This window comes from Bos indicus x Bos taurus, chromosome 19, assembly GCF_003369695.1.
Source record: "Bos indicus x Bos taurus breed Angus x Brahman F1 hybrid chromosome 19, Bos_hybrid_MaternalHap_v2.0, whole genome shotgun sequence".
Taxonomy (NCBI): Eukaryota; Metazoa; Chordata; class Mammalia; order Artiodactyla; family Bovidae; genus Bos; species Bos indicus x Bos taurus.
In genome coordinates, this window is record NC_040094.1 from 57,427,305 (window position 1) to 57,452,283 (window position 24,979).

The 24,979-nt window shown below is 55.7% G+C and overlaps 1 protein-coding gene across 6 annotated transcripts; it reads right to left on the reverse strand.

The window, feature by feature from the left end:
• Positions 1-1,109: 1,109 nt before the first annotated feature.
• Positions 1,110-22,194, reverse strand: SLC16A5 (solute carrier family 16 member 5). Of its 6 annotated transcripts, none has more exons than XM_027518809.1 (6): positions 22,092-22,194; positions 16,393-16,546; positions 10,747-10,993; positions 7,447-7,590; positions 3,607-4,416; positions 1,110-2,261 (listed from the first exon to the last, which is right to left on the reverse strand). In XM_027518809.1, the coding sequence occupies exons 3-6, from the start codon at positions 10,943-10,945 to the stop codon at positions 2,014-2,016; spliced, it is 1,401 nt and encodes a 466-aa protein (XP_027374610.1). In that variant the 5' UTR covers positions 10,946-10,993; positions 16,393-16,546; positions 22,092-22,194; the 3' UTR covers positions 1,110-2,013. The 6 variants fall into 6 exon arrangements, with proteins under 6 accessions (XP_027374610.1, XP_027374609.1, XP_027374611.1 ...); XM_027518808.1 differs by lacking the exon at positions 22,092-22,194 and adding an exon at positions 17,747-17,862; XM_027518810.1 differs by lacking the exon at positions 22,092-22,194 and adding an exon at positions 17,623-17,702.
• Positions 22,195-24,979: the final 2,785 nt, after the last annotated feature.

Here is a 24,979-nt window from a genome sequence, read left to right on the forward strand (position 1 = left end):
CTTGAAAAGAACTAAGTTTTCAAGAGTGGCCCTAAAAGGGGATGCATGTTTCAAAGCCATGTGGCTACTAGCGCCAAAAAGGATTCATCTAGGGGCCTCCCTGGTGGTTAAGACTTTGCACTTCCACTGCAAGGGGTATGCATGGGTTTGGTCCTTGGTCCTAGTCAGGGAATTTCAAGATCCCACATGCCACGCATGCAGTGCTTCAAAAAAAAAGTATCCACCCACCCACCAGCCCCAACTCTCTCCTTTTCCACTCAGTTAAGATGGAGGAGGCAGGACATGGTAAAATGTGCCCAGCTGTGCATTCTCCCTTCAGTGTACAAGCTGTGGATGGTGACCAAGTGCAGACAGGATGGGGTGCAGGGAGGCAGTGGGGGTCTTTAGGATCAGACTTTTCAGACTGGAAGAGACCTTAGCTTATCTAGGCCAACCTTCTCTGTTTTCTGCGTGCCCAGAGTCAAGGCAGCAAATTGTGGCAGTCAAACATCAATTCAGGTTCCGTCCCAGCTCAGACCCCTTTGCCTCACCTCTGTACTACCTTTTTTTGCCATAAGGGGGCACTCGTGGGTCCTGGAAAAGACAATATTCAGAAGGGTGCTTACTCATGCCAGTTGGACTTGTGCTGAAGGGCTGGAGCAGGTCATAAAAAGAAAATCAGTTCTCTCCTGATAAGACTTTCTTGCTGAAACCCGGTTGAGCTTGAATCAACAAACAAGGTCCAGGGTGGGAGTAGCCCTGAAGGCGGACGGGAGCAAACTTACTCCAGGCCTATTTTTCAGCTTCATTACTTCACAGGGTTTATAACCCGCTGCAGAAAATGTTTTTGTGTGTATAATTCAAACAAACAGTTTTTCTATTCCCTTGGTTGGTACCCTGTTGGGACAAGCCTGGGCTGATAACCGGCAGCTCTCAGGTGATGATGACTTCAGGGAAGGCACCAGGAAAAAGAATATTGTGTGTGCAGGGGCGGGGGGTGAGGTGGGAGGGGGAGCTCTGACCTGCAGGCAGGATGCACAGGCCAACGGGGAGCAGGGGTGGCCTGGCAGGTGGCCCAGCCGGCTCCTAGCCGCAGGGTTGACGCCTCTGACACAGCAGGGAGACAAGAATGACAGGAGAGGGGAGTGAAAGAGCTTCTGTTGCGAAAGCAGCTCCATTTCAGAGGTCTTGGGGCCCTGCCCAGCAACACTTCCTCCCCACATCTGATGGCTGGCTCCCCGCACCCAACACTAATCTTCCAGCTGAGATGCAGGGAGGGGCCAAGGAGGGAGGAGACCCTTGAGCAGACCCTGAGCGGGCAGGGGTCTCTCAGCCTTTTGTGATTCTAGGGCCCAAGCCAGGGGCTCCCCTCCAGTTCTCTGCACAGGGCCCCTACCCGACATTTAATCTGTCCACGCCCTGCATCCGGGCCCACACCTCTGCCTGGCCCTCTGTCACAACTCCTTCTCTCCCGAGGCCCCTCTTGCCAAGGTTCCAGGCAGCATGGGGCCTGGCAACCTGTGCTGGGGGCAGCCCTTAGGGCACGGGCTGGGCCACCTGGGAAGAAGGGGGAGCAGGAGGGACTCGGAGGAGGGGCGAGCAGCTCTCTGGAACTGTCTGGAGGGTGATGGATAGAGATCATATGGGAGGCATCCAGGCTGGACTTGAGGGTCCAGTGTCTTGAGCTGTAGCAGCAGCAAATAGGCAGGCAGCTGAGCCAAGCTGGTCGTGACAGACCCGACCTGTGCTCAGACCCACCTTGGGCTCTGGTGCCCAAGGGAAAAGTTAGGAGGACCTGCTCCTGGATTCTGCTTGTTGGAAGGAACCCTGAGTGTTTGGCGGCAAACCTCTGAGGTCCCAGCTCCTGGTTGAGTCCCAACCTGCAGGGCCGGGATGGCCTTCGGGTCAGGCCTGCTGGGTAGCCCTTCACCCCAGCCTCTGGCGAAGTAGCCAGACGTCCCCTTCCTGGGCTGAGGCAGGACTCGCTGACTTCAGGGCTCGGAAGCTGGTCACATAGGTGAGTGACCCCGGGGCTCAGACGCTAGTCACATACATGATCTCGACACGCAGCCGCTTCTCAGGACCATCCATATCCTCTGTGGCGAGGCCCTGCTCCGGGGCAGCTTCTGGGACAGCTCCTTTGGCCTCAGCCCACGGGCCCTGCCGCTCCTTCTTGCCCAGGACACAGAAACTGCCACCCATGAAGAGGGCAGCCGAGATGAGGAAGAAACTTGACATGTAGAAAACGTAGCTGAAGTCGTCGGTGGTGTCCAGGAGGAGTCCTGGTGGCACAGAGAGCAAGTCAGGTCACTGCCCATGACTATCGGCTCCCCGCACCCCCTAAACTGTGTGCTCTGTGAGGGCAGGGGTTCTGTCCCAGCCGCCTCCCCAGCACTAGCTGGTACCTTGTTGGCATTCGTTAGGTATTTGTTGAATGAAAGGAAAGAGAAGCAAACCAGCCCTGGCCCGGGCAGCCAGTCCTCGGGCCGGAAGAACACTTCAGGGCATGGCTCCTTCACCCTCAGTGGCAGGCGGCCAAGGACTCAAGGGCCAGTGGCGTCTGGGATATCTGCTCAGCCATGCCCTGGACTCTCGTCAGCTCTCCCTGCTCGTCAACCCTGGAGAACTTCCTTGAAAACTGGGACTCCCAGTGCCACATTCGGAGGCGGGGAGGAGTCCCCATCAGCTGACTGTGATAAGCATGCTGTCAGCTGTCCACCCCACCCCCAGCACCACAGGCTCCACACCCCCCCGCTTTACTCTGAATGTTACACACTCAGCTTCCAGCATGGCCACTCCAGTGGGTCTCTGCTTCCATATCTGTTTGCTTCCCTTCCAGCACAAAATCACCACCATGATCGCAAAGGTGCCTCTTTGCCCCAATCCTCGACTCTTCCACCAGAGGCTGAGCCCTGAGTAGTGGGGACCAGTGCTCCGTGTTCAGCCCTGCCCACCCGGTGACTGGCACAGGGGGAGGGACAGTTACAGCGGTTGTTCTCAACTGCGTTTTTGCAGATGACACTGTGGCTCACAGAAGGAACATGACTTGCCCAGGGCCCTCAGGCAGCAAGTTGGAGGAGTAGGATGTTACCAGTAGACACGACATGTACATGGCTTCTACCACATGCCAGGCTCTCTACAGACCTCTTTGCTGTATGACCTGTGATCCCCACAAACAAGCCTATGAGGTAGATTCTACTGTCATCCCCACTTTGCTGATAAGAGAACAGAGGCACAGAAGGAAAGACAAAGAACTGAGGTAGGTCTGGTACCGAAAGCCTTATTTTTGACTGTTTATACCATAATGGCCAGCTGGGGAACAGGCTGTGGCCAGTCCCCCGAGGTGACTGAGAAAATCACAAATAGGGGCTTCCCTGGTGGCTCAGATAGTAAAGAATCTGCCCGCAATGCGGGAGACCAGTGTTTAATCCCTGGGTTGGGAAAATCCCCTGGAGAAGGGCATAGCAACCCACTCCAGTATTCTTGCTGGGAAAATCCCACGGACAGAGGGGCCTGGCGGGCTTCAGTCCACGCAGTCGCAAAGAGTCAGACATGACTGAAGCGACCTGGCATGCACACACCCCACCCAGGCCACCCCCTGCCTGCCCTCTCTTCCCAGGGCCTCACCAGCCAGCGGTGGGGAGATGAGGATGGAGATGCTCTCCAGGACAGTGAAGAGCCCCAGGGCGCTGGAGAACCGGTCCATGGGGACGATGTCCATGAGGACCTGGAAAAGCAGGGCACCGATGCCGCTCATGGACACGCTGTATGCCAGGCAGTAGCCCACCAGCACCCGGAAGTCGGCCGATGCCACGCACACCAGGTTGGTGAGCCCGTTGAGCAGGGCCGCCAGGCTGAACAGATACTTGCGGTGGCCTGCAAACTCCCGGCGGCCCGCCACCAGCCCAGCCATGGGCCGCAGGAAGATGTTGCTAAAGCCGATGACAGAGATGAGCAGGGCTGCCTTTTGTTCGTCCATCCCGTGCCGAATGGCGTACGGGACCAGGAAGACGTGGGGCAGCGGGAAACCCAAGATCATCCAGACAACCCCCAGTGTGTATACGCGGTAGCCCACGTTGTCCCGCAGGACGTCGAAGGCCAGGTGGCGCCGGATGGCCCGGCCACATGCTGCCGGGCAGCCTCGCGAGGGTCTCTTGGAAGGCGAGGGGAGGCCTTCTCTGGCCTCCGGGGTCACGCTGGCAGGCACGGGCCTCACGACGGCCCCGCAGACACAGCAGTGGAGAAGGACCCCGCCGAAGATGAGGAAGGTGCCTCGCCAGCCCAGGTCCTCCAGGAGGTAACGGGAGAGCAGCGGCCAGAGCGTGATGCCTAGGGAGACACCCGCTGAGGCCAGGGCGTTGGCCAGCACCTGCCAGCGGGTGAAGTACAGTCCCAGCACGGTGATGCTCGACTGGAAGCTGAAACACATGCCCAGGCCTGCAGAGGGAGAGGGGGAACCAGCTCCAGGGCGCACCCGGGGTGGGGACCCTGGGGTCACGTCCCGGGTCTGTCTTCCTTCCGCTCCAGCCCAGACCCACTTCTAGGCGCCCAGGGGTTTCAGATGGAATCAGCCCACCGCACCACCTCCCTGGAAGCATCTCCACTCCCAAGGCTGCCAGGGGGGCACACCTGTTCCCACGGGCAAGGCACCAGGGGATGTTCAAACACCTAAATCGGGTGAAGTCTCTTCCCTGCTTAACACCTTCCAGAGATTTCCCTTCACACGGAGGAAAAAAGCCAAAGTATTTACTATGCCCTGGAAGGCTCTACACGGTATGGCCTCTGGCCACCTCTGGGTGCCATCTCAGGCCACTCACCACATAAAGCCCCATTGGTTTCTTTCTCTTCCTCTGGACACCAAGCTCCCACTTACTGGACGTGTGCAGGTGCCATTCTGTCTGCCTGAATACCCTTCCCCCAGAGTTGCTCTCCTAACAGCTCAAATGCCACTGCCCTCACCTACTCTGTGCACAGCTGAATGTACAGGAAAGCTAACCACCGCGCCCCGACCACCCGCCTCAGAGTGGCTCTCGGGCCTCCCACGGTGCCGCTGCAGTTCCATCGACCGTCTAGTCTCCCTCACTCTTAGGTGACCCCCCAAGCCTTCCTCTGTGCACCCCAACCCCTCTCCCATCACTCCCAGCTGACCAACATTCCTTCCCATCGGTGGCAATGGACAGTCTGTGCTCCCAGACAAGGGCGACCCTCCACTTCCTCCCTGCACCCTGTCTGCTCAAGGCACGTCCCTCCAGCAACTTCCCTCTCCCAGCCACATCCATTTTCTCTTTACTATTAATAGATCGTTCTCCTCCACTGTGATTTCTCCTGTGAAAACAAAACTCTCTCTTGACCCCAGTCTCTTCTGGATAACGACCCATGTCTCTGCTCCCTTATATAAAAATTTCTTGGAAATCCTATCTCCACTGTTTTCAATTTCCTCCTTCCTGTTCTTTCTTTTTTTTTTTCCGGCCATATTGCATGGCTTGTGGGATTGCAGTTTCCCAACCAACTCGGGCCATGGCAGTGAAAGCCCAGAATCGTCCTAGGCCACCCGGCAACTCCCCTGTTGTTCTCTTTTGAACAAATCAGACTTTCATTCTTACCTCTGCTCCAGAATTCTCAAGGCTGCCGCCCTCCACATTACAAAGCCGCAGATGGAGTCTGACGCCTGCTCAATCTGATCCATCAGTGGCTTCACGGTGGTCCCTCCCTCCTCCTCCTCCTCGAGCACTTTCCTCACTTCCTTTATCAAGAAACCACTCTCCTGGTTCTCCTTCTACCTCTCTGTCACTTCTTCCTGCCCAGGCCGCAAACCACTGGAGTGTCCATGTCCTGGGCCCCAGACCCCAGTCCTTGTCATCCCTCCTCCCTCGTTCCCTTAGTGACAGCAGATGATAACCTCCTCTCAAGACCTGAATCCCAGGGCTCTCAGGACTCCCCAGCTGGCCACTCCAGCTCAGGGCCAGACCAGGTATGTCCAAACCTGAGCTTCCCACCCGCCCTTGAACCTGCTTTTCCCCCAGTGTCCCCATCGTAGTTAGCGGCCACTCCACTCTTCCACTCCACCCTTGGCTCTTGGGTCACCCTGGTGTCCGTCTCTGTACCTCACCTGCAATCCTGAACGAGACCCCTTCCCATTGCCTCCATCATACCACCCTGGTTTAAGGTTGTAGCTGGCTCCTGGCTGGGTGATGACCATTCCCCTACCTGTTCTTTGCTCCCAGCCTAGCCCCCTGTGGTGTGCTCACAACACCACAGCTAGGGTACTGCCTGCATGCATGCTTGCTAAGTTGCTTCAGTCGTGTCCGACTCTTTGGGACCCTATGGACTGTAGCCCACCAGACTCCTCTGTCCATGGGATTCTCCAGGTGAGAATACTGGAGTGGGCTGCCGTGCTCTCCTCCAGGGCATCTTCCCCACCCAGAGATCGAATCCACATCTCTTAACGTCTTCTGCACTGACAGGCAGGTTCTTTACCACTAGGACTACCTGGGAAGCCCCCAGGGTAGTACCTAGTTCTTCACAAATTGTGGCTGGATGACGTCTCTCTGCCCAAACCCCTCGCAGGGCTTTCCATCTCACTACAAAGCCTTTGAGGAACTAAACCCTATCTGGCCTGCTCCCCTGCAGCCACGCCGCCCCCGCCCCCCACCTCCTTGATCTTTGTTCACGGGCTTCTACCCTATTGGGCTTCCCTGGTGGCTCAGCTGGTAAAGAATCCACCTGCAATGTGGGAGACCTGAGTCCGATCCCTGGGTTGGAAAGATCCCCTAGAGAAGGGGACGGCTACCCACTCCAGTATTCTGGCCTGGAGAATTTCATAGGCTATTCAGTCCTTGAAGTCGCAAAGAGTGGGACCCTTTCACTTCTACCCTATCCGCGTCCTCAGTGCTCCAAGAGCATTCCTGGGCCTTTGGTCTTGCTGCTCCTTCTGGAATGTTCTTCCCCGGGTGCCTGGTGGCAGATGCCTCCCCTCCTTCTGGCCAAATGTCACCTTCTCTGCAAAGCCTTCCCTGACAGCTCTGCTGAAAGCAGCAAGCTGGGGCTTCCCTAGTGGTCAGAGTTAAGACTCCATGCTTCCATTGCAGGGTGCGCAGGTTCCATCCCTGGTCCGGTAAGCGAGATCCGACAAGCCTCAGGCACAGCCGAAAAAAAAAGCAGCAACCTCCCCCAACCCTGCTGTGTCTTTTACACTGGCTGATTTAGTTATTCCACCTCTTTACTTGTCTAATCTCTGCCCAACCCCACCCGAACGAGGACACCATGGCATCAGCTGTCCTGTCTTCTCGGGCACTTGTCAGGATTGACCCTCGTTACTTATCTGTTCATTGTTCCTCTGCCTCGAGTGGCTGTGAGCAGCCCCAGGAGATTCAGAGCTTCGCCTGCCCTGTTTACCACGCCTGGCCCTTTTCAGTCTCGTACCCAGTACCTACTACCCAGTAACTCTCAAAATGAAATGACAGTCACCTGTGATGAATCCTGCCGTGAGGTAGAGCTGGCCGAGGGTGCGGCAAAAGGAGCCGGCCACCATGCCCAGGCTGGCCAGCACGCCGCCCAGCATCATCGTTGCTCTGCAGCCAAAGCGTCCCACCAGGATACTACACAGGGGGCCTGTGGGGAGGAGGCAGGCAGCAGGTGACAGCTGAATGACGAGGTCAGAGGGAGGGAGAGAACGGGCTTGGGAGGGGGTTCCAGGAGCAACTAGCAGGTGGCTTAAAGGCTTCCCTGGGGGGCTCAGTGGTAAAGAATCCACCTGCCAATGCAGGAGACACGGGTTCGATCCCTGATCCAGGAAGATCCCACGTGCCATGGAGCAATGAAGCCCGTGCACCACAACTGCAGAGCAATGAACCTGTGCTCTACAGCCCAGGAGCCTCAACAACCAAAGCCACTGTACCCCGGAGCCTGTGCTCCGCGACAAGAGAAGCCACCGCGTTGAGAAGCCCGCACACAGACACCAGAGAGGAGCCCCCGCTCACTACAACTAGAGAAAAGCCTGCAGAGCAACAAAGACAGCACAGCCAAAAGTAAATAATAAATGCGTGCGTGCTGTCACTCGGTCGTGTCTGACTCTTTGCAACCTATGAACTGTAGCCCACCAGGCTCCTCTGTCCATGGGATTTTCCAGGCAAGAGTACTAGAGTGGGCTAACATTTCCTCCTCCAGGGCATCTTCCTGACCCAGGGATTGAACCTGAATCTGCTGCGTCTCCTGCATTGGCAGGCGGATTTTTTACCACTGAACCACCCAGGGAAGCCCTCAATTAAAAAAAAAAAAGGCACAAAGCAGAAGCCCTGGAACACACACTCCTGGGTTCTGATCCCCACCCTGCTAAAGACTGGCTACAGGCCGAGCAAGGCCAGTCCCTCTCCAGGCCTTGGTTTCCCCCTGCAGAGGCTGAGGGGTCAGGCTGGGTGATGTCTGAGCAGCTGTGAGGTGAGGTGCTGCAAATATTCAGTTTGACCCTGACCAGGATCCCCAGAGGTACAGACTAAGGCCCTTCACTGCACTGACCGAAGGCCGCATCCATCTGGGTGAAATCGTGACCTGGGTGGATGCCCCTCGCAGGGGTCGGCCTCAGTGGACCACAGTCCCAGGGTGGCTACATCACGGTGAGCACCTCCACTCCCTGTCCCCCTCTCCCCCATCCTCAGGAGGACTGGCTGCAGCCCTCCCACCATCCTTCAACCTGTTCAGGGTGGGCAACCCGGGGCCTTGGGCTACCGTGCACCCCCTTGCTCCAGCCTCTGGAGAAAAGTATGTGGAGTACCTTCTCCCCTCCCCCATTCCCTCCAGCCACCACCAAAGTCTTGCATCACTAGATATTTGGCTTCTGGAGGAGAGGGGCCTGTCCTCCCCCACCTCTACCCTGAGCTGCTTTCTCATCAGTGCAGACCCAGAGTAGAAGTGAGCCAGTCCTGGCAGGCTGCTCCTTGACACCTCAGAGGGCCCCATTCGCCAAATACCTTGCCCCGCCCCACCCTACCCCGCCCTCCCAAATACACACTGTAGAGTTTCTCCAGAGTTAACTCTCCCAGAGCGCAGCCAAAGGGACAGAGAAAGTGTGTCTGCACACACAATGTGAGTTTGGGTGCTTGGTGTGGAGAGAGGGTGTGTGGGTGTGAGCCAGTCTGAGTATGAGAGTAACAGAGGAAGTGAGCAGCCCATCCTCAGAGGTAATCAAGGAGAGGCAGCCACAGAGGGAGAGGCGAGGCTTTGAAATGGACATGACCGCTGACCCACACATCCTTCCCACCCCCAAACTTTGACCTGACTTTGGAAAGGTGACATTGGGGAAAGCCCTGAGTCATCGTGTGTGGGGCGGGGGCTGGGACGTGTGCCAGCTTAGCTGATATAGCAGAGGGTGCTGGGGTGGGGCACTGGGAGGCAAATGTTCCCTCTGCATGGGCACAGTTTCTTCCCCAAACTCACTCTACAGCACAGGTAAGGCCTTGGATACTCCGTGCCGGCTTGTCTTCATCTCTAAAATGTGTGGGTTTGGGGGGTACTTAGGATCAAGGATACTTTCAAGTTAAAAATTTCCATAATACTCTGAATGAGCATGGACTAAAGGTGTGTGTGTGTGTATGTAAGACAGACCTATAGGAGTCCTGGGCTGACCAGAATGTTGGCATGCCTCCTGGGTGTGAGTCTAAAGCTGGCTGGGGAGCGGGGTCCCCACTGAATGCCCGGTTCCTAGTCCCTGGCCCAGACCCCTCTCCGGTTGCAGAAAAGGAACCATCTGAGATTCACACTACTGCCCATGCTTGTTGGCTGAAAGGTTGTGCGGTCTGAGCCAGGCCTGGCCTTGCTCCTTGCCCCGAGCCCATGCCCCAAGCAGCAGGTTCAGGGGTCATGTCAGTGAAGGTGGCTCTTATCCCAGTCTGACTTCCCTCCCAGTGCCAGTGGAGGGTGGGGAGATGGATCACCTGAGACAGGCAAACAGGGGTGAGGAGAGCCCGGCGGGCTGTCAAGTCGAGCCCCCACCAAGAGGTCACTGCCCATGGAGTCTCCCTGGAGAGCTCGCAGGAGTGGGGGGGCAGGCCCGCGAGCCCAAGGCTATTGTGGAGAACCCACCCGGGCCCCTTCTCTTTCCCTGGGGTCAAGGTGAGCCCTCCCATCACTGGAGAAGCCAACCAGGAACTGAGGGGGCTGCCCTCCATCTTCGCAGCCCTCTGCTTCCTGGTGAGAGATGGGGTTCTTGCTCTGCCCCCCTCTTGCTCCTGGGGTCCTTCTCCAGCCCCCCGATTCCTGTCCTGAAGCCCTGATGAGGGCTATTTCTATTGCCCAAGCTCTCAGACCTGGCAGGACTCTGTGATCTTCTCTGCAACCTTGTGTGGGAGGTGGGCAGCCTGGGGCTGCTGGCTGTTTTCCCCAAATGGCAGAGGGAAAAACTGAGCTTCTGAGAGATCACCCCACAGGAAGCCTCGCTGTTCTGTGGCGTGTGCCCCTGAACTCTTATGGTCTGGCTCGATCCTCCCATGCTCATCAGGAGGACTGGCTTTACATCTTGGGGGCCTCCCTGCCCTGTGCCCATCCCCAGCCCAGTCCAGCTCAGCCTAGCCCCACAGGATCCTGGGCGGGGGAACTGGCCCTGCTGAAATCAAGATGACATCCCAGGAATTCACAGCACCAGGCGAAACCTGTGGCCCCAGAGAGAGGGACCCAGGAGGCCGGAGAGGTTGTGGCTTCCTCTCTTCCTCCCGAGCTCCTTCTCATCCCTCCCCGCACCCCAGCCCACGCCCGGTCCCTCCCCACCCTGCTCACCCCCTGCGTGGAGCATGGCTGTCAGGATGGAGGGGAACCAGGAAGTCTCGCTGTTGCTGGCCTGGAACTCACGCTGCAGTTCGGTGAAGAAGATGCCGATGCATGTGGGGAAGCCCAGGGTGAGGCCCTGCGTCACCACGGAGGCCAGCAGCACCACCCAGGCCCAGCAGCCCTCGGAGCGCTCCAAGGCCTGGGACATCCTCAGCTACGAACGCTGCGGCCACAGCCTAACCGCTGCCCGGGTTGCCTGAGGAAGGGACAGAAGGGAGCTGCCGGCTGGCCCTGGCCCCTGCCGCCACCGCTGGGCGGCTGGACCCGTCCTTTCCTCTCGCCCGGCACCGGGTACAGCAGAGGGACGCCGCCCCCTGGGAGGTGGCCAGAGGCCCACGTACTGGCCTTGGCATCGCCTTTCCCCTACTTCTCAGAGCCAGCCTGGCAGGAGGGACAGGAGGGCCAGCAGGTGAACCACTGTGGGCCCGGACGGGTGGGCCGAACGCTTTCTAGCTGTGCCGTCATCCCAGGGTCAGCAGGTGGGACTGCCCGGCCCAGCCGTGGCCGCGTGCCCACGAGCGCGCCAGAACTGCCGGTAGACGGAGCAGCCGTCTGGAGCCGCTCAGTCCTAGTGCCACAGGCGCACAGTGACACCTCACCAAACGTCCCGACCAGCCTTCCTGCTTCCAGAGCCCCGGGCACAGCCAGGCTCCCTGTCAGAGCTGCGGTGACGGCCAGGGAGCCAGCGGGTGAGGGCCGCCGAGCGGGCAGCCGCTGCACAAAGCGCACCACACTGCAGCGTCAGAGCGCGGAGCCCGTCTCCCTGCAGCGCTCCTGTCACAGCGCTCACCGCCAAGAGGCCGCACACCGTCCCACAGAGGAGAGGCCTGTGCCTGCGCGGGCTTCTCTGAGCACACCACACACACACACACAGACATACCACACCACACACATACAGCACACATACACACACCACACACCCAGCACACATACACACACCACACACACACACCACACACTCAGCACACATACACACACCACACACACACACACCACACCACACACATACACTACACACACACACACACCACACACACACACAGACAGACATACCACACCACACACATATAGCACACATACACACACCACACCACACACATACAGCACACATACACACACCACACACCACACACACACACCACACACATACAGCACACATACACACACCACACACCACACACACACACCACACACATACAGCACACATACACACACCACACACCACACACACACACCACACCACACACATACAGCACACATACTCACACCACACACCACACACACACACCACACACCACACACACACACACACAGAGACATACCACACCACACACATACAGCACACATACACACACCACACCCACCACACATACACACACCACATACACACACCACATACTCAGCACACATACACACACCACACACACACACACACCACACCACACACATACACTACACACACACACACCACACACACACACACACACACACACAGACATACCACACCACACACATATAGCACACATACACACACCACACCACACACATACAGCACACATACACACACCACACACCACACACACACACCACACACATACAGCACACATACAGCACACCCAGCACATGTACACACACCACACACACACACCACACCACACACACACACACACAGACATACCACACCACACACATACAGCACACATACACACACCACATACCCAGCACACATACACACACCACACACACACACCACACACTCAGCACACATACACACACCACACACACACAGCAAACATACACACCCCACATACCACACAACACACCACACACATACACACACCCAGCACACATACACACACCACACACACACACCACACACTCAGCACACATACACACACCACACACACACAGCAAACATACACACCCCACATACCACACACCACACCACACACACCACACACATACACACACCCAGCACACATACACACACCACACACATACACACACCACACACCCAGCACACATACACACACCACACACACACACCACACACTCAGCACACATACACACACCACACACACACAGCAAACATACACACCCCACATACCACACACCACACCACACACACCACACACATACACACACCCAGCACACATACACACACCACACACATACACACACCACACACCCAGCACACATACACACACCACACACACACAAACATACACACCCCACATACCACACAACACACCACACACATACACACACCCAGCACACATACACACACCACACACTCAGCACACATACACACACCACACACACACAGCAAACATACACACCCCACATACCACACAACACACCACACACATACACACACCCAGCACACATACACACACCACACACACATACAGCACACATACACACACCACACACATACACACACATATATAGCACACATACACACCCCACATACCACACAACACACCACACACACCCCACACATACATGTACACACACCACATACCACATACAGCACACACACAGCATGCACACACACGCCACACACACCACATACCACACATACACACACCACACACACCACAAAACACACCACACACACCACACACAAAATACACACCACATACCACACACCACACACACACATCACACACACCACACACACACACACACCACACACAGCACATATACAACACACACCCCCCACATATACCACACATACCACACACAGCACATACCACACAAACAACACATACACACAGCACATACCACACACCACACACACACAACACACATACCATACAACACACGCCCCACAGTCACACAGAAGAGAGGGCTGTCCCCGCAGGGGCTTCTCTGAGCACACCGCACAACACATACACAAAACACACCAAACACATACACCACACAACACATATCACACACACACCCCCCACACACATACCACACACACAACACATACCACACACAGCACACATACACACAGACACCATACACACATTACACATACCACACACATAGCACACATCACATACAACACACACACACTACACATACCACACACACCACACATACACACACAACACACACACCGCACATATACACACACATATACCACACAATGCACACACAACACACCACACATACACACACACAACACACCACACATACACACACAACACAACACACACACACATACCACACAATGCACACACAACACATACACAACACACACATCACACACAACACACACAGCACAGACACACACACCACACAGCACAGACACATACCACACATAACCACACCACACACATACCACATACCACACAACTCACACACATAACACACACCACACGTAACACACAGAAAACATAACACACAGCACATACAACATACAGTCACACATGAATGTGTAGAAAGGTGCACAAGCACATACAAAAAATACAAACATATATAACACCTGTGCATACACAGTCACACAGGAATCAGTAGAAAGATACCCATTCACACAGATGGGTACAGTTATACACACAGACGTGCACTTACGTAGGTACACACACAGACACATAGACACACACCACATAGACAGGCAGAGAAACACATGGGACCACCCAAGCACATAGAGTTACACGCAGACCCACACTTACACACAGAAAAACCCAGAGACACATGGACACACGTAGTCACATGTTCAGGAGGGCACAGACATGCACAGAGATACACATGCTCAGACACACACACATGCAGAAGCACACCCACAGACACACTCAGGCAAGTCCAGAGACAGACAGACACGTGCTACCCAGACAAACAGACACACACAAACAGGGCCACATGCTGTGCAGACAAACGCACACCCCCTCACATCCTTGGCTCAGTCCTACCTTGGTTCCTCACCACCACCAGGGTCACTGCCCCCATCACAGAAGCTGCCTTATCCAGGCCTCGACGCCCAGCCCCCTCCCCAAATGCAAAGCCCTTTTCCAGTCCCTTCCATCCTGCCTCTTCCCCTGCTCCCTGGCCTGCAGGGGCCCCAACCTCACCCACACCAGGCAGTGGGAGCAGTCTCGGTGAAACCAGCCATCCCGGGAGCTCCAGTTCCCACAGCCTCCCTTCTTTCTGCCCTAGGCCCTGAAGATCCATGGAAACTCAGGAAACTATCAGAAATACAAAACCCCTCTTCCTGCCCAGCCTGGCACCCCACACCTTCCCCCCAGGCCCTGGAGCTTCAACACAGCACCCAAGCTGGATCCAGCCTAACTGCCTCCTTCCTCGGCTCCAACCCCTAGCCCTTCTCCAGCACAGGCCTCTTCCCTCCCCAGAGGACCCCCAGGGGCCCTGCCACGGTGAGTAGCCCATTCATCCTAGCCTGGGAGAGTGAGTGTGTGCGTGAGTGTGAGTGTGTGACCTTGAGTCCTGCGTGTGGGCTGGGAACACCTCCTGCCCTCCTGGCTCCTGCACGTGACACTGGCCCTAGAGATCACCCAGCCCCGATTCTCCTGGCTCAGCCCCAAGCTTGGGGGCAAACCTCAGATCCTCCTCCAGCAAACTGGCTCTTGCCCCTACCAGGATTTCTGTTCCCTCAGCAAGTAGAAAGGCCACAGATGCCACCTGATCCCGCCTGTGAATGTCAAGTTTCCCCACCCTGCTCCAACGCTCACCCCTCCTCCACACACCCCGGCCCCTCCGTCCTCCTGGACCTGCCACTTTCCACCTTCCTCCCAGAAGGGTCATCAGCCTTCCCTCCAGCTGGTCCCTCACCATGGCGCCCCACCCCCGGCACCCCCATGCCCCTTCCGAGAAGCAGGCTGTCTCTGACCAGAGGTGGCAGGGAGAAGGAAGACGGGAGAGCAGACACGTGGGGGCCCTCAACCCCCTGCCCGGCTCTGGTCCCCTCTCCATCGCCCTTGCCTCTTGCCCCTCCATGCAGAGGCCCCTGGTGCCCTTATCAGCAATTACTCCTCTGAGCCTCCCCTCCAGTGAACTCCGTCCAGAATTCTGACCTTCACCCTGCACCTACCTTCCCTCGGAACCTTTCAGTGGAGCTCGTTTCTCCTCCCTCCAGGCCTCTGGGGACAATCAGAGCTCAGGAAACCCTAAGCACATTTGTTCTCTCTTTACCCTGGCCTCCCTCTAGGAGCTGGCTTGCGGACTTCGGCCTCCTCCAAGGAGGCTGTGCCCTCCCATACAGCCCCCAGACAACTCCCAGGTCACACGCAGAGCTTTTCTCTCCTGTTGGTCCTCCAGCACCCCCTCCCCGAGCCAGCTGGTCCCTCCTCGGGAACTTGGTTGCCGAGATTCCAAAATCCTCAGCCAGAGAGAAGTCCAGTCGGTCCTTCAAGAATCAGCCCCAGAGGCATCTCCAGGAAGCTATGCTGACCCCCAACTCTAAGGCCCTTTCCTGTTCTTTTCTCCTTAATAGTAGTTTTCACACCAAACTGGAGTGGATCCTTCCGTGCTTATCGCTGTCACTTGCATTTCTCCTCCCACTTCTACACTATGAACAGGGAGGGACCTATTCACAGCTGCCCACCCAGCCTCCACCTGAGCACAAAAGGTAATATCAGTGTGACTCACCTGTGTTCCCCGGGGGGGCAGGCAAGCCCAGGAACAAGGGTGAGCTGGTTTCCAGGCAGGCAGGTCCATTCCAGAAGACTCAAGCGGAACAGAGCGGCTGTGTGGGCTCTGGTTCCACCTCTGCCCCGGCAGAGAAGGCGTCTTCCCTTTGTACCTGGAACCAGGAGTCATGATCACCCCCTGGCATACAGTTGGGGCAAGGAAGGAGACAGGGCTGGAGACGCTTCACTCTCACTTTCCGGGACTGGAGGTGAGCAGCTTGCCACGGGAGCTGCTGACCTCAGTCCTCAGGGACCTGCTGCCCAGAGAGAACGACCGTCTTCATGCCCAGGTGACCCAAAGCTGGCTGTGTGGATGGAAGTTTAGATGACATGTCCTGTCCTTCTCCCATGACACACACTGCCCGGTCTGTTTTTTAGGGCTTCCCATCTTATGCCAGGAGACTGGCCATGCCCTCAGAATCCATCCCCGCCCTTGCCTCCGAGCTTGCAGATACAAGCAAAAAAGGGCAGTGATGCTCTCACGCAGGGGTCTGGGGTTAGGGTCCTGGTGTGCAAGGGCCTCCCCCTGGACCTCTGCTCTCTTCTCCTGGCAGAAGAGCTGGTGAGAGGAAAACAAGGAACCATCAGCTTTACCAACAGCGGAAGGATGGCCAGACCCTGGAGACCCCCTCCCTCCCCAGGCTCCACACCAGGCAGGATGCCAGGCCTGAAGCCCAGGGCAGAGGACAGACAGGAGTGAGATTCCTGCCGGAGAGGGGAGCAGCGCGAGCCAGCCTGAGCTTGGGGTGGACAAGCCCTCAAATTCCTGGACCTGGCAGGAGCCGGGGAAGGAAGAAGGCGGTTCCAGAGGTGGGCCAGCTGGAGCCGGTCACCCTCCTCCCTTCTCTGCCTCTAGAGGTGCCCCCACCATCCAGACAGGGGCCCCCGGCTGCCCACGGCCTGCAAGGGGGATGGGCGAGGCAGCAGAAACCTCATGACCTCTTGCCACCCTGGCACATTCCCTGCCGTCCGGATCAGTTTCCACAGGGCTTGCTTCCCACCCTCCCCCTCACGGCGGATCTCCTCTGGGTGGGGCTTCTGGGACGTCCAGGCGGCGTCCCCCGTGGAGGTTTCAGCCCAGGCCTTGGGTGGTGCCTGTCCCCTCACCCACCAGGCCGTGGGGGTCCCCAGCCATTCCAGGCTGGAGCGGCCCGCGGGACGCGGACAAGGAGCTTTTCTGGATCCTCACCCCCAACCGGCTGGGAAAGGGCCCCGGAGGTCCCCGGCCGGGCGGGTCCGCGACGGCGCCCACGGGGACCCCAGCGAGGGAAGGCACCTCAGGGGCCGTGGGGGGGCCCGGGGAGCCTGCTCACCGGCTCGCACGGGCCCCGCGGAGGGGCGGCTCCACTCCCGCCCAGTGCGGCTTCCTGCGGCCCAGCCCGCCAGCGGAGGAGGCGGCAGGACGCCGGGCGGCAGCGGGGACCGAGGGGCGGGCGCAGGGCGCGGGTGGGCGGGACCACCTCCGCGTCTCCTGGAGCAGGGCTGGAGGCCTCGGGACCACGCCCGGGGGAGCGGGGAGGCGCGGGCAGGCACCCTTGCTTGCAACCTCGCCCCCTCCTCCGAGTGGTTCGGACCACTCCAGCAGCCCCGGCCCGGCTCCCGGCGCCTACGGGCCCATTGGTATGTAATTAACAAGTAATTGGTGTAGCCCACTTGCTCACTATCCAGCTTCTTGATTTTCCCGCTTTGATTCCAGGGCCCCAGGAATGGAAGGCAGAAAACTTGGGGTAAGAGACGGCACCTCCCAGCGGCAGTCGCGTGGGCGGCCAGGGTGCGGGGTTCCTTCTTGGGAGGCTCTAGCTTCCTCCCAGTGAAAACGTAGAGCATTGGAGGCCACATCCAGGGGAGGCCGGGCAGGCAGCTGTCGAGGAGCAGAGAAGAGGGTGGACCCCCTCAGCCCTGGGAGCGGGTCAGAGGGCCCCCACCTCCTCTGCTCGCGCTTCTCTCCCACCTAGCCAAGCCTTGATATGTATTGTTTAAAATGTATAGTTCGTGCAAACCTACAGGAATCAAGATGCTACTACTGGGTAGACGTATAGATCAGTGAAATAGAATTGAGAATAAGCCCTTACACTTACAGTCAATTAATTTTCCGTCAGGGTGCTGAGACAGTATAGGGTAGGAAGAATAGTCTTTTCAGCAAACAGTGCTAGATAGCTGCATGTAAAAGAATGTGGTTGGATTGCTACCTCATACCGTTTAAAAAACAAAACACAACACTAAAACTATAAAAATTCTTAGAAGGAAGCACAGCAGTAACTCTTCGTGGCCTTGGATCAGGCGACGGGTTCTTTTCGACACTACACCGAAAGCACAAGTGGTGAGGGGAAAAAAATCCACATAAATTGGATGGCATAAAAATTAAAAACGTTTGGACTTCCCTGATGGTCTAAGACTCTGTGTTTCCACCGTAGGAGCCATGGGTTCGATCCCTGGTCAAGGAACTAAGATCCCCGCATGCTGCGTGGTGCAGCCCCCAAACTAAAAACCTTTGTGCTCTAAAGGACACCATCAGGAAAGTGAAGAGATAACTCTCAGAATGGGGGAAAATATTTGCAAATCATATATTTGATAAGGGACCTGCATTGAGAATGTATAAAGAACTCTCACAACTCAACCGTAAAAAGCCAAACAATTTTTACAAATACTTTTTACAAACAGTAAAAAGACAAATGATTCCATTAAAAATGGGTGAAATATATGAATAGATATTTCTCCAAAGAAGATATGCGAATGGACAACAAGCCCATTGAAAAAATACTCAACATTATTATTCATCAGGGGAAATGCAGACCAAAGCCTCAATGAGATACCACTTCCCACCCATTGGGATAGCTTAACTTCTGGGTGAGTGAGGTAAGAGACACTGTATTGAGTTGTGAGTCATATCTTAGACATCTGTGCCTGTGGTTCATTTTCTTGGCAACAGTCACAGTGCTGGGATTGCCTCTTACTTGGGGAATATTCATCCTAGCCTGAGGTTCCCTGGATACAAACCTTGGGAGGAGGGGATTAAGGTTTATCCCATGGTGCCAAAGGGATGGTCTCGGGCTTTGAGAGGTCCTGTGTGGGGGACAAAAGAGGGTCACACTCCAGGGTCTACACCATCTGGGTACCCCTTATCTCAGCCTGGCCCAGTAGTGGGTGGCAGTGAGACAGGAAGGGAGGGGGGCAGGGCACAATCATTCCAAGTATTACACACACGCACACACACACAAATGACGCAGCCGTTGAGAATGCAAAAAAACTACTTAGAACCCAGTAGGACCGAGATAGGGGAAGATTCAACTTCTCATAGACTTTGAGCCTCATTATGTGCTCATTGTAACAGGTTAGCATACGCTAAACGACACAGGTGTCAAGATAGTTCCAAAGCTGACCAAAACAATGGGTGGCGGACCAATTCCTGGGAATCCCTGCCTCTACCCCAAAAGAGTTGGAATAATCCTCCTATCTGTTAGAAATCACCAACCTATGAAAATGAACAACCCATACACCAGAACCACTCTCACCTTCTGAGAGGGACCTCTGTCTATGGAACGTGTATTTCTCTAAATAAGCTCACTTCCGCTTTACTATGGCTTGTTTTCTGCACAAAGTCGAGGACTGTCACTTGGGACCCTGTCCCAGGAATCTCACTCGAAACCTGGAACTTGACTATACCTGCCCTGGGTACTCAGAACAGTCTGGGTGTAGCCCTCCACCCCATTTGTGGGTACTCTGGCCCTACCCAGGGACTCAGTGCCCAGGGACTTGCTGGAGACTCTTACCCTCTCTGGAAAAATCAAACTAGGTTTCCCAGGACCCCACTGTCCTCTGGGGAGCCTCATGCTAATCTTCGACCTCTGCTCAACAAGATGAGACTCAGAGAGCTGTGGGCAAACCCCCTCCACCATCCCAGACTCTGGGTACTTCTTCAGAATAAAGCTCCCACCAGCTTGGGGCATAGTCACTGTGGCTGCAGAGCTCAGAACTAGGGTCTGTGACTCCCACAGGTCATCCCTGCAGCCTTCCTCTGTGACTCTGACCCAAGGATTGGTCCGAGGGTGCAGCCTGGTCAGCAGCCCGGTTTTGTCAGAGCATATCACAGCTCTAAAATGAGGAGTGGGCGACCAGGGACTCAGAGAAGCAAACTGAGGCATCTGCTCAAAGAGAGAGGGAGGCAGCTGCTCAAAGTCATAAACCTTTAGGAATTAATTCTAAGTAGTCAGTAGTTGGGTTCCTTGGTGGCTCAATGGTAAAGAATCCGCCTGCTAGTGCAAGAGACGTGGGTTGGATCCTGACAGAAGATCCCATGGACAGAAAAGCCTGGCGGGCTACAGTCTATGGGGCCACAAAGAGGCGGACACAACTTAGTGACTAAACAATTAGCATTGAATAACGCAATTGCCACACATCACTAAGAATAACAACCACCATGTTCTGATGCAGATCTGCCAACCCCTCCTGAGACCTTTGCATCTGCCCGGTTGTTCCGTTCCCTGAAACACTCTGTCCTGATGACCTTTATTTTCAAATAACAGAAAACATGGTCAGCCCTTGGTTGACTTGCACATGTCAGCTTAGAAGCCCCCTCCTCCAGGAAGGCCTCCCAGACCTCCCATGCTGAGGCCCTAATCCTGCTGAGTGTTGTGTGTCTCCCACACTAAGTTCCCTGAGCCTTAGGGAACTTTCTTGCTCAGTTGATCAACGTTGCCCCAGCCCTTAACACAGGGTGTAGCATAGAATATAACAATAAGGGTCACCATGTATGGAGGAGGTTCTAAGTACTGTTCAGATACTACCTTACTGACTTGGTGAAGGAATGGAGTATTTCCCACCCCAAGTCAGTCCCTCATTCCAGGATCTTGGGATCCTTTAAGATATATATATATATATATATATTTTTTTTATCATAAAAAAAAATGTATATATAAGGCCACACTATGCACCACGGGGGATCTTAGTTCTCCAACCAGGTATCAAACCCATGTCCCCTGCTTTGGTAGTCTTAACCACTGGACCACCAGGGAAGTCCCTAAAATATTTTACTTACTAGGAAGCTCCAGGATGGGATGCTGGTCCCTCTGCCCCTCTCTCCGGGTCTTGGCCTGTGCCCGTGACCCTGCGGTGCCCTTGGCATGGACAGAGTGCCCTCTGCTGGGTTAGTGGGAACAGTCCATCAGGCTCTTCTGGGCGCTGCTGGCACTGGGTCCCTGGGCACCTTCCTGTTCGCAGGCCCCTCCCCTACTCCACCAGCTCTGTCCCTTTTCTACCTTCTGCCTGTCACCCTCCTCTGCCTGCTTGCCCTCCTCTGCCAGGGCCTGTATCAACTTGTCAGTTGGCCCCAGAGGCCTGTGCCATGCCACCCAGCTCGCTATTTCCCCCAAAGATCCTCCTAAACTTAAATCTGAGGGGCCAAGTCTCTCCCAGGACTGACCATAGCTGGAGACCTACTGTTGGGGTACCTAGTACCCCGGCCTCCCCTCCACTCCAGCCCCCTCACTCTGAGTCCTCTCTTCTCCAGCTTTCTCCTTCTCTCTCTCTCTTTTTTTTATGGCTGCACTGCAAGGCAGATGGAACTTCCCTGACCAGGGATTGAACTTGTGCCCCCTGCAATGGGGACCCAGAGTCTTAACCCCTGCACCACCGGGGAAGTCCTCCTTTTGCCTTTCTTACCCAGAGTCTCTCCTCCACGCCACCCCCGTCTCTGGAGCTCCAAGCCATTCTCCTTGAGATTTTCTCACTGTCACCGGAACTGAGCCTGTCCCTACACTGCCCACAGCAGCTTCCTCTTCAGACCAGGCCCTTCCTCTGTTCTCTGACTCCATCCCATGCAGGGCCTCCTTCCCTCCCCTTGGGTTTCATCTTCATATCCAGCCGTTCTCCTTGAGATTTTCTCACTGTCACTGGAACTGAGCCTGTCCCTACACTGCCCACAGCAGCTTCCTCTTCAGACCAGGCCCTTCCTCTGTTCTCTGACTCCATCCCATGCAGGGCCTCCTTCCCTCCCCTTGGGTTTCATCTTCATATCCAGCTGAGCTTAATTCTACTGCCTCTTCCCTTTGAGATCTTGCTCAGATGTCTTATCTCTTCCTGAAGCTGGGGCCCCTTCAGGCCCACACAGCTCACACACTGAGCCTTGACAGCTCTCTCTCCTCAGCCTCTCTGCCTGAAATGGCAGAATCATCTTCCAAAACCCTCCCCACTTTGGGGACTTCCTTGTCTGCCCAGTGGTTAAGACTCTCTGCTTCCAACGCAGGGGGCCTGGGTTTGATCCCTAGTCAGGGAACTAAGATCCCACATGCCCCGTGGTGCAGCCAAAAAAAAAAAAAAGGCATCTCACTTTTCAGGGCTGCACTGGAAGGCCGTGCTGGCTTTGAGTTCACAGGACACTCTGCCAGCACCCTGGCAGGCTGTGTTCTGCACATTCGTATCCCAGTACTCCAGCCCACACGCCTGACAGCTGGCCCTGAGGATTCGCCTCCTAGCCCATTCCCACCCCACGTGCGTTTCTACCCTCAGATGTCACCCCTCGGGCCCTCACTTCACACCCAACACCCTTCCTCTTGGCCCCACTCAGCCTGGCCCTGGAGCCCATGGTTCTCCCCGCCTGGGCTGCCCTGATACGCTCAAAACTGTCCATTTAAAAACAAACTGGGTGAGGACTTCCCTGGTGGTCCAGTGGTGAAGAATCCACCTTGTAATGCAGGGGACGTGATTTCAGTTCCTGGTCAGGGAACTAAGATCCCACATGCTGCGTGCAGGTCAAGGAAGCCTGCTGAAGCCAAAACTAAATAAATAAATATTAAAAAAAAAAAAAAAAAAAAACCTGGATGGGAAGGGGAAGCGTCCCTGGTGGCTCAGTGGTAAAGAATCCACCTGCTAATTCAGGAGACATGGTTTTCGATTTCTGGACAGGAAGATCCCACGTCCTCAGAGCCTGTGCTTTCTGTAACAAGAGAAGCCACTGCAATGAGAAGCCCTCCCAGCACATGTAGAGAGCAGACCCCGCACAGCACAAGGAGAGAAAAGCGAAGTTTTTTAGAAAAGGTAAGTTTTACCTACAGTAGCGAAGACCCAGCACAGCGGAAAAACAAAAAAACTGGGGGGACTTCCCTGGTGGTCCAGTGGTTGAGACTATGAGCTCCCAATGCATTCAGCCCAGGTTTGATCCCTGGTCAGTGAACCAGATCCAACAGGATGCAACTAAGACCCCGGGCAGTCAAACGAAAACGATTCTGCAAGTAGTGTGGCAGCACAGCAAAAAAAAAAAAAAAAAAATCATGCCATTTCCCCGAAGGCCTGCCTCCCTCTGGGGTGGCCAGAACACGCCAGAACCAAGCGCCTGTTCCGGTTCCCCGTGGCCCGGCGGTCCCATCCCTTCCTTTGCTCCAGCCACATCCCTACTTTCACATCTCCCTGCTTCCCCATCGCTCTGGATAACCCCTACAGCTTGCAAGAAGGAAGGCCAAGTGACACCCCATCTGGAACATCCTGGTGGCCCCAGATAGGCGCAGCTTTCTGAGAACCTGGGGGAGCCGTCTGCTTCGGTATCTCCAGCGGCTGGAAGAGCGCCGAGCCAAACGCTCAGGAGGTGTTGTGTTGGTTTCCCATGGCTGTCACACAAAGGACCACGAATGAGGGGCTGAGGGGGTGGTTCAGGGCGGGGGTGGAAGGCCCAGGCAACAGAACCGTATTCTCTCCGCATGCTGGAGGCCAGAGGCCTTAGATCAAGATGCTGGGCAGGGTCAGCTCTCTCTGAAGGCTCTGAGAGGGAGTCCAGCCCACACCTCCCTCCCGAATGATCCTTGGCTTGCAGCTGCATCCCTCTCTGTTCCGTCTTCTCTCTGTATCTGAATGTCTCCATGTCTCTGTTTTCTCTTCTTATGAGGACACTAGGCATTGGATTAGGGTCCACCCTACTCCAGTATGTGTGTGTGTGTGCGCTCAGTCGTGTCCGACTCTTTGAAATCCCGTGGACTGTAGCCCACCAGGCTCCTCCGTCCGTGGGATTCTCCAGGCAAGAATACTGGAGTGGGTTGCCATTTCCTTCTCTGTTGGGAGCCAGCACGGGAGTCCCCACCCATAACAAGGTTATGTGGGAGAGTTCTGGTGGGCAAGGCGAGCCAGAACTCGAGGGGTGCCCCTCTGGGCCTGCCTGAGTGTCTACCCCCAAACCAGAGTCTGCCTACTTTACTGCTTTGTGCTCTCACCTACACCTCTGACTTTACAGGGGGCTGTCCCCCACCACCTTTTCTTTGAAGGAAGTCAACTTAGAGCTCTGGCTAATTAACCTCTTGGGCATAATAGGAGTGTTTAAATCCAAACCCCTCAGATGGCTCTCTAACTTGCCTGACAGGCTTACCCGGACTCCTACAGCTATGCATACGATTGTTTACAGTCTCCCAACCGTGAGAGGCATGGGGAGCTTAAGATATTCAAATAGTATAGAGCCTTATAGTATAGAGAGTTAGAAATTGTCAGAATAGAACTAGTAGAAGATTTCATTGTTGAGCCAATGCTTGCTGCCAAGTTTCCACATCCCCTGTATTGTATCCTTGGAA